Genomic DNA, 17,349 nt, shown 5'->3' with positions numbered 1-17,349 from the left:
TTGGACCTACTCCAGTGTGTTGACCCAGGGGTGTGCAACTGGAGAAACCTAATCTCCTATTGGATATTCCTGTTAAATATCCTAATTAATCAACATTAATACATTGTTGTAATTGGGGGCCGGGTGTTCCCCATCCCCACTGGGACACCTGGAAGCTTCCAATAAAGATGTGTTTTTTACTTTACCATTCTAACACTCTTGCAACGGTTTTTTTCTCTTCTGATTATAGACAACAGAAGGATGAGAGAAGCAAAACAGGAATTGTAATACCAGAATCACAGAACATTCTGAGTTGAAAGGGACACACAGGATCACCAAAGTAATGTTTGAACATTTACAGAGACACCAGATCTGTAACTTTGTGTGGTCAGTCTCTCTGCTGGGAGCCTCCCAAAGGGCCTTCAGCCACTCCTCAGCCCCGGGCAGCACCAGCATCCCCTTTGCAGGGCCCAGCAGGGCTCTCCTGAGCTGCCCTTGCCCACCTGCAGACAGACCCTGCCCCAGCAGGGCCCTGCAGACAGGCAGGTTTGTGTGGGACAGGTGAGGACACAGAGGGTGGGATGGGCTCTGTGAGCCTGGCAGGGCTCTCAGGAGGGAAATGTCCAGGCCCAGGGAGATGCTCAGGGAAAGAGAGGGAGCTGAACAGAGCAATGCTGGTGGCAGGAGGGCACTGTTGGTGTGTGGGAGGTGCTGTGCAGAGCTGGGTATGGGAACACTGCCCTGAGTGCCCGGCTGTCTCTGCCCTGCCCTCCCAGGCACAGCACCACAATATCTTCTCTTGTTCCTGCACTCCTCTGGTACTGTCATTGTTATCTGCTGCTCTCAGGAAGGCTCTGGGATTGCAGCAGTTGAGTCAGGCACTGCCCTTGGGGTTCCTGCCAGGCAGAGGTGTCCATGGGAATGGAGTGTCCAAGCTTCCCTGTGACCTGTGGGGCTGAGGGCAAAGCAGTCCATGGGAAAGGGGAATGAGCTGAGCCCCCTCCCTGAGATCCCATCATGGACACACCTGGGAGTCTCCTTGCTGTGTTCTTCCAAGCTGTGAGCTGCCCTCCTGGATACAAATGTGTGCCAGAGCCTCTTGGAGTTCCCTGAATGTCCCACAGGGAAGTGCAGAGATGCCACAGCTGAGGAAATGCTGTTGGGTTTGCCAAGGGAACCGTGAGTGTTCTTGCAGAGAGGGGTGCTGAGACTTGCTCAGAGACCTTTAGGGAAGGTGAGACATTAAGGGATCTCTCTGCTGTGAGCAGGGTCTGGTTCATCCCAGGGTGACACAGGAGTGTGATTGTGCTCCGATTCCAGCCAAAGATGCAAAACCAGGGCAGCTGGGAACTCATCCAGTCCCTCACCTTCCCTAAGCCACAGGGAATCCTTTGCTTCTCACATCTCTCAGTGGCAAACTCTCAGTGCAGCAGAAATGCTGGGGATTTCTGACATCAGAGAAACAGGAATGATGTGTGGGCAGGAAAAAGTTGCCTAAATCTCCTCCCTGGCACCAAGGTCCTTTGGATTTGAGAGTGCAGATGCTACTAAGCTTTTTTGCATTCACTGACAAATCCTGAATATCCAGACTTGTCCCTCTGCCAGATGGCCCCAAATCCAGGGCAGCAGGGCAGGGATGGCTCCTTGAGAGCTCCCATGCACAGGCCTGGCTGCTCCTGGAACACTCAGACAGCCCAACTGGAGCTCAGTCAGGGACCTGGATGAAGGTTTTCCCAGAGCAGGAACAAAGGTGGGTGGGTCACAGCGTGACAGTCTATAAGGAATGGCCCAGGTTTGGCTCAAAGCAGCCTCTGCTGAGTTGTCACTGTTCTTTATCCATGAACAGGTCCCCAAGGCCAGAGATAGCAAATGTCCAACAGCAGCTCCATCAGCCACTTCCTCCTGCTGCCACTGGCAGACACGCAGCAGCTGCAGCTCCTGCACTTCTGCCTCTTCCTGGGCATCTCCCTGGCTGCCCTCCTGGGCAATGGCCTCATCATCAGCGCCGTAGCCTGCAGCCACCACCTGCACACCCCCATGTTCTTCTTCCTGCTCAACCTGGCCCTCACTGACCTGGGCTGCATCTGCACCACTGTGCCCAAAGCCATGCACAATTCCCTCTGGGACACCAGGAACATCTCCTATGCAGGATGTGCTGCTCAGGTCTTTTTCTTTGTGTTCTTCATTGGAACAGAGTATTTCCTGCTCACAGTCATGTGCTATGACCGCTACGTGTCCATCTGCAAACCCCTGCACTACAGGATCCTCCTGGGCAGGAGAACTTGTGCCCACATGGCAGCAGCTGCCTGGGCCAGTGGCTTTCTCAATGCTCTGCTGCACACAGCCAATACATTTTCCCTGCCCCTGTGCCATGGCAATGTTCTGGGCCAGTTCTTCTGTGAAATCCCCCCGATCCTCAAGCTCTCCTGCTCATACTCAAGGCTCAGGGAACTTGAGCTTCTTGGTGTTAGTGCCATTTTAGCACTTGGCTGTTTTGTGTTCATTGTTTTCTCCTATGTGCAGATCTTCAGGGCTGTATTGAGGATCCCCTCTGAGCAGGGACGGCACAAAGCCTTTTCCACCTGCCTCCCTCACATGGTCGTGGTCTCCCTGTTTTTCAGCACTGCCACATTGGCTCACCTAAAGCCGCCCTCCATCTCCTCCCCAACTCTAGATCTGGCAGTGTCAGTTCTGTACTCAGTGGTGCCTCCAGCCTTGAACCCCCTCATCTACAGCCTGAGGAACCAGGAGCTCAAGGCTGCAGCATGGAAACTGATGACTGGGGAATTTCAGAACCATTAAAATGCTGGCCAATTTCTGCAAATCACTTGTAATAAAAGTCACCTTTGAAAAAACTAGTTGGTATGATTCTCGGTGGTTTTATCTTTATTTTACTTTTCCATTTATGTTCATAAAGTATTGCCATTTTTTCTGTCCTTTTTGAAATTTTTATTCTCTTTATCTTTGGTGTGGCCCACAATCTGGGTCTAGGAGAAGGTGTGCGTTTGGTCGCTTTAAATGAACCAAAGGATCTCCCTCCCAACCAAGTTTTTTTCCAGAGATGCCCCTTTTCCTCCCTTCTCTGGAGCTGCAGCAGCAATGTCTGTGTGCAGAGCTGGGGCAGATCAGTGCTGGCACAGCAGCTATACCCAGCAGCAGCAGCACTTGGTGTTGCCAGTGCTGCTCCCGTGTCACTGCTCCGCTGCCCTCTTGTCCCTCGTGTTGCTGCAGGGCCTGAGTGCTCTTGGGGCTGGGCACAGCCCTGGGGGTGGCAGTGCCGGGGCTGCAGCAGGGACAGGCCATGGGCACTGCTGGGGCAGCACTGATGCCTCAGGGCAGGGCCTGGGGGCTCCAGGCTCCTTGGCCAGGCTCTCTCCAGAACAGTTGGCCAGGCCAGTGCTGAGCACAGAAAACCCCCGTGAGCAGCCCCAGGCTGGCCATGGGCAGGCTGGGGGCAAACAGCATGGCTTGTGCTCTGCAAGGCCCCTGCAAGGGGGAGACCCTGGCAAGGAGCAGCAGAGCAGGGGCTGATCCATCCCCACTGCGCTGAACAGCGCAGGACAGCGTCCCAGAGCGTCCTCATGCACCTGCCAACAACATCCCCCCTCTGCAGCCCTGGCCTCTCCCCCAGCTCACACAGGTGCTGCATCCTTGCAGGCACAGACACGGCAGCACTGGCTCAGGAGCCCCTGTTTGCACTGCACAGAGCAGGCGTCAGCACCCCCATGGTGCTGCTGTAGGGAGATGGAGCTGAGTGAGCACAAATGCCATCAGCCCCTGGGGCCAGCAAGGGCTGGAGCTTAGGGGGGAAACCACTCAGGCTTGTTGGGACCTTCGCAGTCAGCCAGAAAGTTTGTTCCCATGAGCTGTGAGTTTTCTGTCCCACTGCAGATTTTGTTGCTCAGTCACAGCTTCCTTGTAGCCACCCCCACACAGCCTTGAGCATTTCCTCTGCTTCACTTTTCCTTTCTTTCTTCTTTCCTGATCCACATTTACACCTCTTGCCCATCCGTGTCCCCTCCCCTGGAAACAGCCCATCCCTCTTTGTCCTTTCCTCTATGGCTGCACTTCTCATTTCAGTTCTTAAGTTGGCACCATGAAACGCATCCCTTGAGGAGCGGGATGATCCTACAAGTGCTTCAGGAATTGTCTGCAGGCTCCTGCAGTGCCTCGTGCTGCTCCCTTGCCAGAGGCACCACAGGCCAGGGGGGCACATCTGGGCTGCTGTGTCTGGGTGTGGGGCTCCCTGTTCTGGGCAGTGAGGAGGGGCTGGAGAGGCTCTGCAGGACAGACAGGATGGGCTTTGGGGCTGTGTGGAGAAGCTGAGGGACCTGGGCTGCTGGACCTTGTGAAGAGGAGGCCCAGGGCTGATTCTTCAACTTCTCCAGGGGTGGTTTCAGAGAATCATAGAATCAGCCAGGCTGGAAATGACCTTGGAGAGCATCAAGTCCATCCTGTGCCCTAACACCGCCTTGTCTCCCTCAGCCTCCTTTTCTCCAAGATAAACAATTCCAGCTCCCTCAGCCACTCCTCACAGGACTTGTGTTCCAGACTCCTCACTAGCCTTGTTGCCCTTCTCTGGACATGCTCCAGCCCCTCCACGTCCTTCCTTAATTTGGGGCCTAGAACTGGACACAACACTCTCAGTGATGAACAACCAGTGCTGAGTACAGGGGAAGAATCACTGCCCTGGTTCTGCTGGCCACACCATTCTTGATCCAGGCCAGGAGCGTTTGGCCTTCTTGGCTATGTGGGCACACTGCTGGGTCATGTCCAGCCTGTTGTCCATCAGTGCCCCCAGGTCTCTTTCTGCCTGGCCACTGTCTCTCCACTCTGTCCCCATCCTGTAGGATTGCAGGGGTTGTTGTGGCCAAAGTGCAGGGCCTGGCACTTGGACTTGTTAAACCACACCTTGTTGGATTTGGGCCCTGGATCCAGCCTGTCCAGGTCCCTCTGCAGAGCCCTCCTACTCTGCAGCAGATGAAATCTCACACTCAGCATGGTTTCACCACAGTCTTACGAGGTGCTAGAATGTCACAATTGTCTCCATGATTCCGTGAGTCCTCCCTTTGTCACAGTGTTTCTTTGGTTCCTTGGGACTCCTTTGTGTCACAGAGTCCCTTGGATCCTTGGGATCCACAGTGTCACAATGGCATCTTGATCTCCCAAAACCCTGCAGTGCCACAGTGGATCCTTCGTTCCATGAGGTCTCGCAGTGCAGCAATGCTCTCCTTACTCCCACAGTGTCACAAGGGTCCCAAGGGGCATCATGGTGTCAGACATATTTCCTTCATTCTATGAGTCCCTGAGGAGCAGCACTAGCCCCTTGATTCCATGGGATCCTGCAGTGTCACAATGGCCCCATCATTACACGAGGTCCTGCTCTGTCACAATGCTCTGCATGGTCCCAGAAGGCCCTGCAGTGTCACAGTGGCCTCTTGGTTCCATGAGGCCTCCAAGTGTTACCATGAATTCCTTGGTGCTGCAGTGTCACAATGGAGCCCTGGTTACACAAGATCCTGCAGTGTCACAAGGGACCCTTGCTTCCATGGGGCACCACAGTGTCACAATTGTTCCCTCAGTTACAAGAGTCCTTGCAGTGGAACAATGGCCCCTTGATTCCATTGGCCCCTTGATTCCATTGGGCCCCAGGCTCTCACAAGGCTCTCCTTGGTCCCACAGTGTCACAATGGCCCCTTGCTTCCCCAGGGCCTTGCTGTGTCACAGTGGCCTCTGTGGTTCCATGAGGACTCAGACTGTCACTATGGACTCCTTGCTTCCATGTAGCCCCACAGTGTCACAGTGACCCCTTGGCTCTGTGGTGCCATGTTGTACACAGTGCCACTCTGGTCCTCTCAGTTGCATGAGGCCCTGCAGTGTCACAATGGCCCCTTGCTTCCCCAGGGCCCTGCAGTGTCACAATCATCCCACAATCACCCAGGCTGGAAAAGACCTTTGAGAGCATCAAGTCCAACCTGTGACCCAACACTGCCTTGTTACCCAGACCATGGCACTCAGTACCACATCCAGTCTATGCTGATACATTTCCAGGGACAGTGACTCACCCAGCGCCCTGGGCACCCCATTCCAATGCCCAATCACCCTTTTTGTGAACAACATTCCCCAGTATCCAGCCTAAACAAACCCTGGTGCAGCTTAAGGCTGTGTCCTCTTGATCTGACACTGTTTCCTTGAAGAGCCTGACCCCACCGGCTGCAGGTTGCTGTCTGGGAGTTGTACAGACTGATGAGGTTTTCATTTGAGCCACTCCAGGATAAGCATCCCCAGCTCCCTCAGTTCTTCTAATGGGACTTGTGTTCCAGATCCCTCACCAGCCTTGTTGCCCTTCTCTAGGCACACTTTAGCCCCTCTATGTCCTTAAACTGGAAAGCCCAGAACTGAACACATCACTTGAGGTGCTGCCCAAATAGTACCAAGCACAGGGAAAAAAATCACTGCTCTGGTCCTGAATGGTGCTGGCCCCATCATTCCTGATCCATAGGAGTCCCAGGGGTTGGATGAGGGAAATGGTGAGGAGGGGATAGGGATAGGGACAAAGTGTGGTTGGTTGTCAGTCATGGAGGATCTTGATTTTCATATCTATTCAAACTGCATTAGAAGGTCCTGGGGGACAATATCAATTGGACAGTTCTGATATCCATCTATAAACAGGGAAAGAACCAGGAGGAAGCACTTTTCCTTGCACTGTTTTCAATAGAGTAGATTCACTTGAAATATACTTTTGAAATTAGCCACCAAAGAATTGAAAACTTACATTATTTCGTATGGGTATTTTAAACAAAAATTTTTGAGCCTTTGTCACTGAATTCCTGAATGGAAGAGCTCAAGAAAGAAGAAACCTCTGGAGTAGTAAAATTCATCCAAGTGGCTGAGGATCCATCCTCATCAGAGCAGGAATGAACAAACAGAAATAGCAATAGCTGGCACATTGATCACCCCCTGACTGACCATACATGCTGACCATATCCACTAACCTTGTCCACTGACCACATGCCACTGACAAGCTAAATGACCACACCCACTGACTGTTGCCGTACGAAGAGTTACAGAGCAGCGAGAGAACAGCAACAAGACACTCTCTTACTTAGTGCAAGAAAGAGCAATTTATTGAAGGAAGCCATGGCTTTAAATAAGATAGTTTGTGAAAAACAGAATACAAACAGTTCATTGGACAAAGAAAGAAACACCTCTTCTCCTTGGCTTTCCCATGGATCCAGCAGGTGTTTATCTCTGGTATGATTCTTTCTCTTATATTTACAGTAAAGAAAAAGTCTCTAGCCAGGGAAAAATCCTGGCTGCAGCTGAGAAAGTTTCACAGCCTGAGAAGAAGACTGAGAACCTGAGAAAAAGGCCTGGCAGAAATGTCCCTAGGCCTTTTCAGCCTCGGAGCTTCTTTTTTCTTTCTCACGCTGGGAAATCTTTTCCATGCTGAGAGAGTTTCTCAGCTCCCGCCTGAGCCTTTGCCAAGATGATAACATTCTGGAAAAACAGAAAGGAATTAATAATAACGGTTAAGCACCTGGTGTTGACTCAGAAACAGTTCTCACGCTATGTGACAGGATTTGTTTTCTTCTATTGTCCAATGGACTGCTGTTCTGTTCAAGACTAGCAAACCACACTATAAAATGTAGTTTGCTCTTTCAATAAATTGCTTCTTTGGCCACACAGCTGAAGAAGTCTGTCATTATTTTACGTGACTCCTAGCGTGCATAGCGACATCTGGTGATATTCACCAAGATCGCACTCAACTTGTATGGCGTGATGGGGACAGTCTCTGAACTTCGGAGTGTGCAGAGCCCCTGCAGCGCGCAGCAGCTTGAAGTGGCCCGGAGCCCTGATCGAGCCTGGACAGCAAGAGCTGCAAGCAATGTTTTGGCTGTCTTTCTCCCCATCGAGAGAGGTACTCTGTGTTTTTCCCCCTCCCAGCAAAGCGGCTAGGTGGGAAAATCTGAAATAATGGGAAATCGTCTATCTAAGCAGGAGGAAACCATACTCTCAGTTTGGAGGGATGTTCTCGAAGTCTTGGACGCGCCAATTGTGGATGAGGAATTGGTTGCTTTGTTAGCGTGGGCCAAGGAGAGCGGGTTCTGAAGATCAAGGAGTGGCCTTTTCTTCGAAAGCTTGGGGAGAGCTAGGGGATTGATTGTATGGATCCCTGTGGGAAGGGGAGGTCTCCCCTCTGTTAAACACCTGGTAATCATTAATCAAAAAATAATGGAGGGGGAGGAGGGCAAGGCAGGCTCTGAATGGAGCAAGGCAGGTTCAGAACAGAGCGAGGAAGAGTCTGTCTGCTATTTTGGGAATTTCCCAAAGCCGGAGCTGCCCCCCCATAAAGTCCCCCCGGGCGGAGCATTTGTCACTTAATGACTAACTCATCATTTGGGGTTGTGGGTATGCTTGGGTCTCAATGGATACTGGAGTACTCTGGCTGCCTGCAAAGTGTGTCTGCCCTGACCTGCGACATCAGAGAGAGGATGCAGCTGAGGCACAGCCTTCAAATGCTGACCAACATGCTGATCACCAGCCAGATTGTCCCTCTACAATCAGAGGATGAACTCTTTCTGTGCACTTGGAACTGTTTTAACCTATTGGACATTGTTAGATGAGTTCTTTGAAATGTATTAGAAATTATAAGTCTGGTGAATGGTGGCGGGTTTTTTGTTATTGTATTAGAATTAAGTTTGTTAGAAAGGCACCAGGTGAGAAGACTTCCCTGGACACTTCGGGGTATCTGTGGATCTCCTGAGTGTTGTTTGTTCTCCTTTGCAAAGGGCCCTGTGGAGGATTACAAACACTTCTCTTACTTTTTCTTTTAAACTAAAATGGGGACCTGTGGACACCACTGAGGGCCCAGGCAAAATTTGCTAGGCCTTTTCAGGTTCCGAGCTCCTTTTCTCTTTCTCACTCCTAGTGTATACAGTGATACTAATGCAGTGCAGGATTTGAAAATATAAAGGCTAAAATCTTAAGGCAGCACAGTCCTCACTGAAGCAAGGGGCCAGTGTGAAGCAGCAGGGCTTTGTGGAACCAAGAGGCCGTTGTTGCATTACAGGGCCATGTGCAGCCAAAGGGCCGCTGTGATCCTGAAGGGCACCCTGGATCCATGGAGAACTTTGTGGCATTGAAAGGCCCAATGGAATAATGGAGATCATTGTAACACTGTGGTGTACCATGGAACCAAATGGCCATTGTGAACCTGCAGGGCCTCATGGAAGCAAGGGGCCATTGTCACACTGCAGAAGCAAGGAGAACATTGTGACACCGTGGGGGCCCATGGAACCAAAGCACCATTGTGAGCCTTCAGGGCCTCATGGAAGCAAGGAGAACATTGTGACACTGAGAGACCATATGGAACAAAGGGCAAATGGAACAGATCTGGCTGGTTCTGCTTCCTGGGGGCTACCTCTCAGGTCTGGCTGACTTGGAACATTGAGGGCTGCCTCTCATCTGCCCCTGGAGAACTGGGGCCCTGTGCTTTCCTTCCTATGGAAAAGAAACATCCATCTTTCCATGTACCCATAGCCAAAATTGATACTCCCCCTGAAAAATTCCCTATATGCAAGGGTTCTCCCAGACAAATTCTGCCGGGACAGGATGGAAAGCTCTGTCTGGCCTTGGACTCTGGTGGTCACCTCTCATCTCAAGGAAGCCCTGAGGAAAGTATTTGAGCAGGTTTGACTACTGGAACATCAATGAGTCTTTCATTCTTTGAAAAACTCAGATGCTGTTCTGATCATGTGTCTTTTTTCTCATTGTGTACTATGCATGAAATGCTATTTTCAGCTAAAAAATATTATTCTTATCACACTAGAAGTGTTATATGACTCAAAGCACCTCCTGTACATATGGATCCAGGTCACCTGTATAAGCAAAGACAATAAAGAATCCAGCAGGAATTACTTGTCTCTGTTTCCAACTGTCACATCTCCTCTGGAGCTGCAGGTACAGCCCCAGCACTTAGGAGGGCTCAAGGGGTCACAAGCTCAGCTCCCACACAGGGAACTTGCAGACCCTGTGGTGCCCCTTTCAGCTTCAGTGCCCAGAGCCTTTCTGCAACCTTCCCCCTGCAGCTGCTGCTTCCCTGCAGCCCCAGCCATGGACAGCAGCAGAACCTGGTGTGTCCTGAGCAGCAGTGCCAGCTCAGGGCTCTGTGGGGAGCAGCGGCTGGGCCAGCAGGACAAGCCAGCCCATCCAGCCAGGACACATTCAGCTGGGGAAAGAGATGTCCAGGGAGAGGAGCAAGGGAGTGTTTCTGAACCTGCAGGGAGGAATGCAGAGGAAGCAGCTGCTGCTGCAGGCACCATCTCTGGCCAGGCCCCTCTGTCTCTGCCAGGGTTGCTGTGCAGGTCTGGGGAGAGAGAGGGGCTGGCACTGAGCAGGCAGAGGCAGCCTGTGCTGGGCATCTTCTGGAGCAGGACCAGCAGTTCTGCACTGTCACTGAGCTCATTTCCTCTGCCATAGGGAGTTCCAGCCTTGGGGTGATGTGGAGGCTGACTTTGTTCTCTGCCCCTCAGCACGTGCCGAGTTCTTCAAGGGGGCCAAGGCTATGGGGTGAGTGCCCCCAGTGCTGGAGCATCCCAGAGTGGGCACTGCCATGAGTCTCACACAAAATGGGCTGCTGGGCTGAGCTGGGCAGAAGCTGGGCTAGACTGGGAAGTGCCCAGGAGATTAAACCCACTTGTGTCACCCGAGCTGTGTGACTCTGCAGGGCCAGGACACGTTCCAGCAGGTGTGTGGTGCTGTGCCAGTCCCCTGGCAGGGATCTCAGGCAAATGCAGCACTGAGGAAGTTGGTGTGTGGCCTTGCTGGCATGGCCAGCCTGAGAAGGTGCTCCAGGCAGGGCTTTGAACATCCCTCCAGCCTCTTCCATCAGCCACTTTCAGACCTGGGCACTCCCCTCAGTTTATTGATCTGTTTGTTCTGTGGTTATCTCCTTCCTGCTGCTGATTTCAGCACTGCTGTAGGGGCAGCATCAGCCCTGCCTGGGCTGTCTCTTCACCCAGCCCTTGGCAGACCCCAGAGCAGGGCTCTCTGTCATCCCTGGCATGGGTGGGTGGTGGGATGGGACACTGAGAACTGGAGTGGACACTCTGTTGGGGAACATTTGCCCACCCAAAACACTCCCTGTGCTGTGCCGGGTCTGGTGAGGGGGATGTGGGGCTTCTGCTGGCCAGGGGGGCTATGCTGCCTCAGGGACAAATGCCAGGAATGAGCCACGGCACAACGACCAGGAGAAGGAATTCATAAATCTGACCTCAGTGTGTGTTCATGTGTTTAGGAAAGCCAAAGCTCAGCTGGAGCTGATGGAGGCTGCAGGCAACATCCAGGGCAAAGTCAATTCAGTCACTGTGTTTGCAGTAAATGGCTGCAAGGGGAACATATCAACCTGCTGCTAAATGAGGCCAGGAGGGGCAAATCTAGGATCATAGAATGGCTTGGATTGGAATCCTGAAGATTATCTAGTTCCAATCTCCTGCCATGGGCAGGGACTGTTCCCACTGGACCAGATTGCTCCATCCAACATGGCCTGAGCTCCTCCAGAGGTAGGGAGTTTGCAGCCTCTCTGGGTAACCTGTGCCAGGACCTCACCACCCTCACTGGGAAGATTTCTTCCCAATATCTCATCTAAACATGCCCTCCTTCACCTCATGGCCACCCCCCCTTGTCTTGTCACTCCAGGCCTTTGTTGGAAGTCGTTTCCAGCTCTCTCAAAGCCCATTTTGGTGCTGGGATGGGCTCTAACATCTCCCTGAGCCTTCTTGTGCCCAGGCTCTCTCAGCCTGGCTCCAGAGCTGAGGGGTTCCAGCCCTCAAATGTCAACTGTGACACTGCAGGTTTCCTGTAACCAAGGGTCCATTGTCACACTCTGGAGCCATGGAGACCCTTGTGACACTGGGGTGCCCCATGGAAACAAGGGACTGTTGTGACACAGCAGAGCCTCATGGAACTAAAGAGAGCATTGTGACACTGCAAGGGCTCATGGAATTGAGGAACCAATGCAACAGAGGGGTCACAAGGGTCTAATGTGACATTGTGGGGCCTCAAGGAGCCCAAGGGCCATTCTGACACTTCAGGGCCTCCTGAAAGCAAGGGGATCATTGTGGTACTTCCAGGTCTTGTATAAGCAAAGGCCAGTGAGGCACTGCATGACCTTATAGAACCAAGGGCCATTTTAAAGCTGCAGAGCCAAGCAGAACTTTGGGACACTGTGGGGCCTGATTGAACTGATGAGAATATCGTGACAGACTGAGAACTTATGGAAACAGGGATCCATTGGGACATTTGAGGACTCCTGTAAGCAGGAGTCCAACTATGACACCGCAGAGCCAAGCAGATCATCATGACATTACAGGGTCTCACGGAACCAAGGGGCCACTGTGACACTGCTACAAAAAATCAGAAAAAAAAAATAAACTGATTAACACCAAGGGAGCAGTAAGAAACAGCGTTCTTTATTCAGCCAGAGACACAATGGGAGAAAAGATCCTCCCAAAGGTGTGCATGCTGAGTACAAGAAAGTTCCTGTGTACAGACTGTCTTTTATATGTTCAGTGATTGTCCCAGAATAAACATACAAATTATAATCCATTCCCTAAAATCATCAACATATATTCAATCCACTTCACAGATTTGTTGCTATGTTCTGGGGGTCTCTTTGGTGGTCTCTGGTGGCTGGTAATGCCAGTCACATCTGACTGCTCAAAAACTGCTAAAAGTTGGCACAACGGCAGCTGGTCTCTTTCCAATTGTCCTTCTCACACAATGGGCATTGTGCAGTTCCATGGACCAGTGGGTTTTGAAGAACAAGCATTGTGTGTGCTCCCCAGGTAGAAATGGTGTTTTATTAGGTAACATCCCCCTCTGAGGCTTGTGAAGATTCTCTTCAAACCTTCCTAAGCCTCACATGAGTGTCTCCTGGAATTCAATCTTTCCCCATTCCCCAGTAGCCATGCATTTCCCTTCTCCAACAGAGCCATGGAGGCTCTTTGGGCTCTTCACTTTTCCTGCAGTCACCAAGGCCAGCTGAGCTGTGTTCTTGCCACAGCCAGCCCTGCCCAGCACAGGCAATGCACAGCAATTCCTTGTGTGTGCCTGGCCTTGCTGTCAACCATGGCAGGAGCTCTGTGGCCCCTTTAGGCCCCTGCCCCAGCCATGGTGGCACAGCCCCTGTGCATCCCAGCCCAGGACAGGAACATTGCGGGTGGGAACGGCCCCTGTGCCATGGGGTCACAGCAGCCCTGGGGCTCTGTGCCCCATGGCCTCCCTGCTGGACAGTCTCTGCCAGCTCCTGCACAGCCCGTGGCACCTGTGGGCTGCACTGACAGCCCTGCCCCGGGCTCTGCCGGGCTCTGGGCCAGCGGAGAGGCCGGGCAGGACTGGCCATGGCCAGGAACAGGCCCTGAGCCCCACAGCAGGATGGAGCTGGGCCACAGCCAAACTCAGCCCAGGGCAAACCTGGGCTCAGCAGCCAGAGCTGGCAATGGCTGGGGACAGAGGCTGGTGCTGACAAATGTCCTGGGCCCCCTCCCTGCTCTGTGCATGCCACCAAGGGCACAGAGCAGCCTCCTCTCTGGGCCACTTGCCTGTTTCCAATCCCTTCCCCAGGTGCTGGCCCTGCCCCACAAGGGCTGGGCTGAGTCCTGCCCCTGCACGCTCAGCCAGGCTGAGATGGACACTGCTGCTTTCTCTGCCAGGCTCTCTCAGGCCAGCCCAGCTCCCTGCAAGCTGTGCCAGCTGCCCTGAGCTCTGTGCAGCACCAAGGGCCTCTCCCCAGCACAGCCCAGCTGGCTCTGGCCCCACAGCTCTGCTCAGGGCAGGGGGCTCTGGGCAGTGGCCCCACGGCCTCAGCCCCTGGCAAGGGCAGAGCAGCAGCTGCAGCTCAGACAGAACTCAGCCCCAGCCATGGGCAAGGTGCTTGGCCAAGGCAAAAGGAGGCTCCCTGTGTGCCCTGCTCCCCTCTCCCTGAGCTCCTGAGAGCTCTGCAGCCCCTGCTGCCATCCCACCTGCCCAGGGCAGCACAACAGCCCCGGCCTTGGGGCCCTCCAGAGCTGCTCCTGCTCCAGCCCAGGACCCATCCCAGAGCTGGGGCAGCCACAAAGCTGTGCCCATTTCTGTTCATTGCTGCTCTGATGAGGATGGATCCTCAGCCACTTGGAGTCTGCTGATGAATTTTACTAGTCCAGAGCTCTCTTCTTTCTTGATCTCTTCAGTTCAGGAATTCAGCAACAAACGCAGATAAACATTTCTTCATAACACCCGAACAAAAAAAGCCCCTGGGAATAATTTATGTTTTCAATTCTTTTGTGGTTAATTAAACAGATTTCACAAGTGTATTTCAAGTGAATATAATATGCTTTAAAAAATAGATAGAGAACTGCTTTGTCTTGTCTTTCCTGTATCTAGATGGATATCAGCAATCTCCAATTGATATTGACCCCCAGAACTTTCTGAATAGATATGGAAATCAAGATCCTTGAAAACTGACCATCAATAACACTTTTTCCCTACTCCCTCTCCAGCATTTCCCTCATCCATGACTCGTATGGGTCAGGAATGGTGTGGCCGCTAGGATCAGGACAGTGATTTTTTTTCTATGTTTGGCACTGGCTGGGCAGGACCTTGAGTGCTCTGTCCAGTTCTGGGCCTCCCAATTTAGGAAGGACATGGAGGGGCTGGAATGTCCAGAGAAGTGCAAGTTGAAATGTCTGGAATACAAGGACAGTGAGGTGTGAGGTGTGGCTGAGGAAGCTGAGGATGTTTATCCCAGAGAAAAAGAGGCTCAGGGGAGACCTCATCACACCTTTAAACTCCCTGACATGAGGGTGCAGCCGGATTGCTGCTGGGCTCTTTTTTTCAGTGGACAGTCACGGAACAGTTGGACACAGCATTAAGCTGCACCAGGGGACAAGTAGGCTGGACATTGGGAAATATTCTTCACAAAAAAAGGTGATTGGACATTGGAATGGGCTGCCCAGAGAGGTGGGTGTGTTACTGTCCCTGGAAGTGTTTCAGGAAAGACTGGATGTGGCACTGAGTGCCATGGTCTGGGTGACAAGCAGGTGTTGGGTCACAGGTTGGACTTGATGTTCTCCAAGTCTTTTCGAGCCTGGGTGATTCTCTGATGACTGTGACATTGCAGGACCCTGGGGAAGCAAGGGACCATTGTGACACTGCAGGGCCTCATGGAACTGAGAGGACCAGAGTGACACTGTGTACAACATGGCACCACAGAGCCAAGGGGCCACTGTGACACTGTGGGGCTACATGGAAGCAAGGAGTCCATGCTGGCAGTCTGGGTCTAGGTGGAACCACAGAGACCATTGTGACACTGCAAGGCCCTGGGGAAGCAAGGGGCCATTGTGACACTGTGGAACCAAGGAGAGCCTTGTGAGATCCTGGGGCCAATGGAATCAAGGGGCCCTTATTCCACTGCAAGGACTCTTAAAACAAAGGGAACAATTGTGATGCTGTGGTGCCCCATGGAACCAAGGGACCCTCGTGACACTGAAGGATCTTGTACAACCAGGGCTTCATTGTGACACTGCAGCAGCAAGGAATTCATGGTGGCACTCGGAGGCCTCATGGAGCCAAGAGGCCACTGTGACACTGCAGGGCCTTGTGGGACCATGCAGAGCATTGTGACAGAGCAGGACCACGTGTAATGATGGGGCCATTGTGACACTGCAGGGCCCTATGGAACCAAGGGTCAAGTGCTGCTCATCAGAGACTCATGGGATGAAGGAAACATGTTTGTCACTGTGGTGTCTCTTGGGACCAAGAGGCCATTGTGGCATTGTGGAACCAAGGAGAGCATTGGTGCACTGTGAGACCTCATGGAAACAAGGATCCACTGTGACACTGTGGGGAACAAGGATCAAAGGGACTTTGTGATACCAAGATGTCCCATGGAACAAAAGGGACATTGTGACACTAGGAAATCTCATGGACTCATGGAGACCATTATGGCAATTTACAGGACATTGGAACTGTGTTGACACAAAGCTGGTGTGGGATTGTGGATCTGCTGGCAGGTAGGAGGGCTCTGAAAAGGGATCTGGACAGGCTGGATCCAGGACTCAAATCCAACAAGGTGAGGTTTAACAAGGCTGAGAACTGGGTCCTGCACTGTGGAAACAACAAACCCTGCAGTGCTACAGACTGGGGACAGAGTGGCTGGATATTAGCCAGGCAGATAGGGACCTGGGGGCACTGATGGACAGCAGGAGGACATGATCCAGCAGAGTGCCCAGGTGGCCAAGAAGGCCAATGACACCTGGCATGGCTCAGCAGTGCTGTGGGCATCAGGAGCAGGGCAGTGATTCTTCCCCTTTGCTCAGCTCTGATGATGATGCATTTCGAATGCTGTGTCTAGTTCTGGGCCCCACAAATTAGGAAGGACATGAAAGGGGCTGGAACGAGTCGAGAAGGGCAAAAAAGTTGATGAGAGGTCTGGAATACAAGCCCTGTAAGGAGTGGGTGAGAGAGCTAGGGTAGGTTATTCCTGGGAAGAGGAAGCTCAGAGAGACAAAGTGATGTCAGGGCACAGGTTGGATTTTGTGATCTCCAAGATCTTTTCCAGCCTGGCTCATTCTGTGATTCTCTGAAACCACCCCTGGAAGAGTTGCAGGATGAGCGCTGGGCCTCCTCTTCACAAGGTCCAGCAGCCCAGGTCCCTCAGCCTCTTCACATAGCCCCAAAGCCCATCCTGTCAGTCCTGCAGAGCCGCTCCAGCCTCTCTTCACTGCACACAACAGGGAGCCCCTCACCCAGACACACCAACCCAGATGTGCCCCCCTGGTCTGTGGTGCCTCTGGCAAGGGAGCAGCACGATGCAATGCAGAACCCTCCAGACAATTCCTGAAGCACTTGTAGGATGATCCTGCTCCCCAAGGGCCATTCCCATGGTGACAACTCGGGAACTAAAATGGGAAGTGCAGCCATAGAGGAATGGCAAAATCAGGATGAGCTGTTTGCAGGGGAGGGGACAGGATTGGGAAAGAGACAGAAATATGGATCAGGAATGAGGAAAGAAAGCAAAGGAGAATTGAAGGAAATGCTCAGGGATTTGTGGGGGTGGCTAAAAGGCAGCTGTGGCTCTGAGTCAGCAGTGGGACTGAAAACTCACAGCTCATGGGAACAAATTTTCTGGCTGACTGCAGAGGCCACAACAAACCTGAGTGGTTTCCCTCCCATCCCCAGCCCTTGCTGGCCCCAGGGGCTGATGGCATTTGTGCTCACTCAGCTCCATCTCCCTACAGCAGCACCACAGGGGTGCTGACGCCTGCTCTGTGCAATGCAAACAGGGGCTCCTGAGCCAGTGCTGCCGTGTCTGTGCCTGCAAGGATGCAG

The 17,349-nt window shown here is 52.6% G+C and overlaps 2 protein-coding genes across 2 annotated transcripts in view; both read left to right on the top strand.

Moving 5' to 3' along the window:
- LOC306815332 (olfactory receptor 14A16-like) overlaps window positions 1-17,349 on the top strand; it is a gene marked incomplete at its 3' end in the record, with an annotated part of 252,560 nt that overhangs the window by 212,406 nt on the left and 22,805 nt on the right. The window lies entirely within an intron of this gene.
- Window positions 1,849-2,781, top strand: LOC306815337 (olfactory receptor 14A16-like; the record flags this gene model as incomplete). The annotated part of the gene is made up of 1 exon (XM_079331917.1): window positions 1,849-2,781. One exon carries the CDS (start codon window positions 1,849-1,851, stop codon window positions 2,779-2,781), a length of 933 nt encoding a protein of 310 aa, XP_079188043.1.

This window comes from Erithacus rubecula, assembly GCF_903797595.1.
Source record: "Erithacus rubecula genome assembly, contig: scaffold_115_arrow_ctg1, whole genome shotgun sequence".
NCBI classification, from domain to species: Eukaryota; Metazoa; Chordata; class Aves; order Passeriformes; family Muscicapidae; genus Erithacus; species Erithacus rubecula.
The sequence above is the reverse complement of the archived record's forward strand: the minus strand, read 5'-3'. Positions and strand labels throughout refer to the sequence as shown.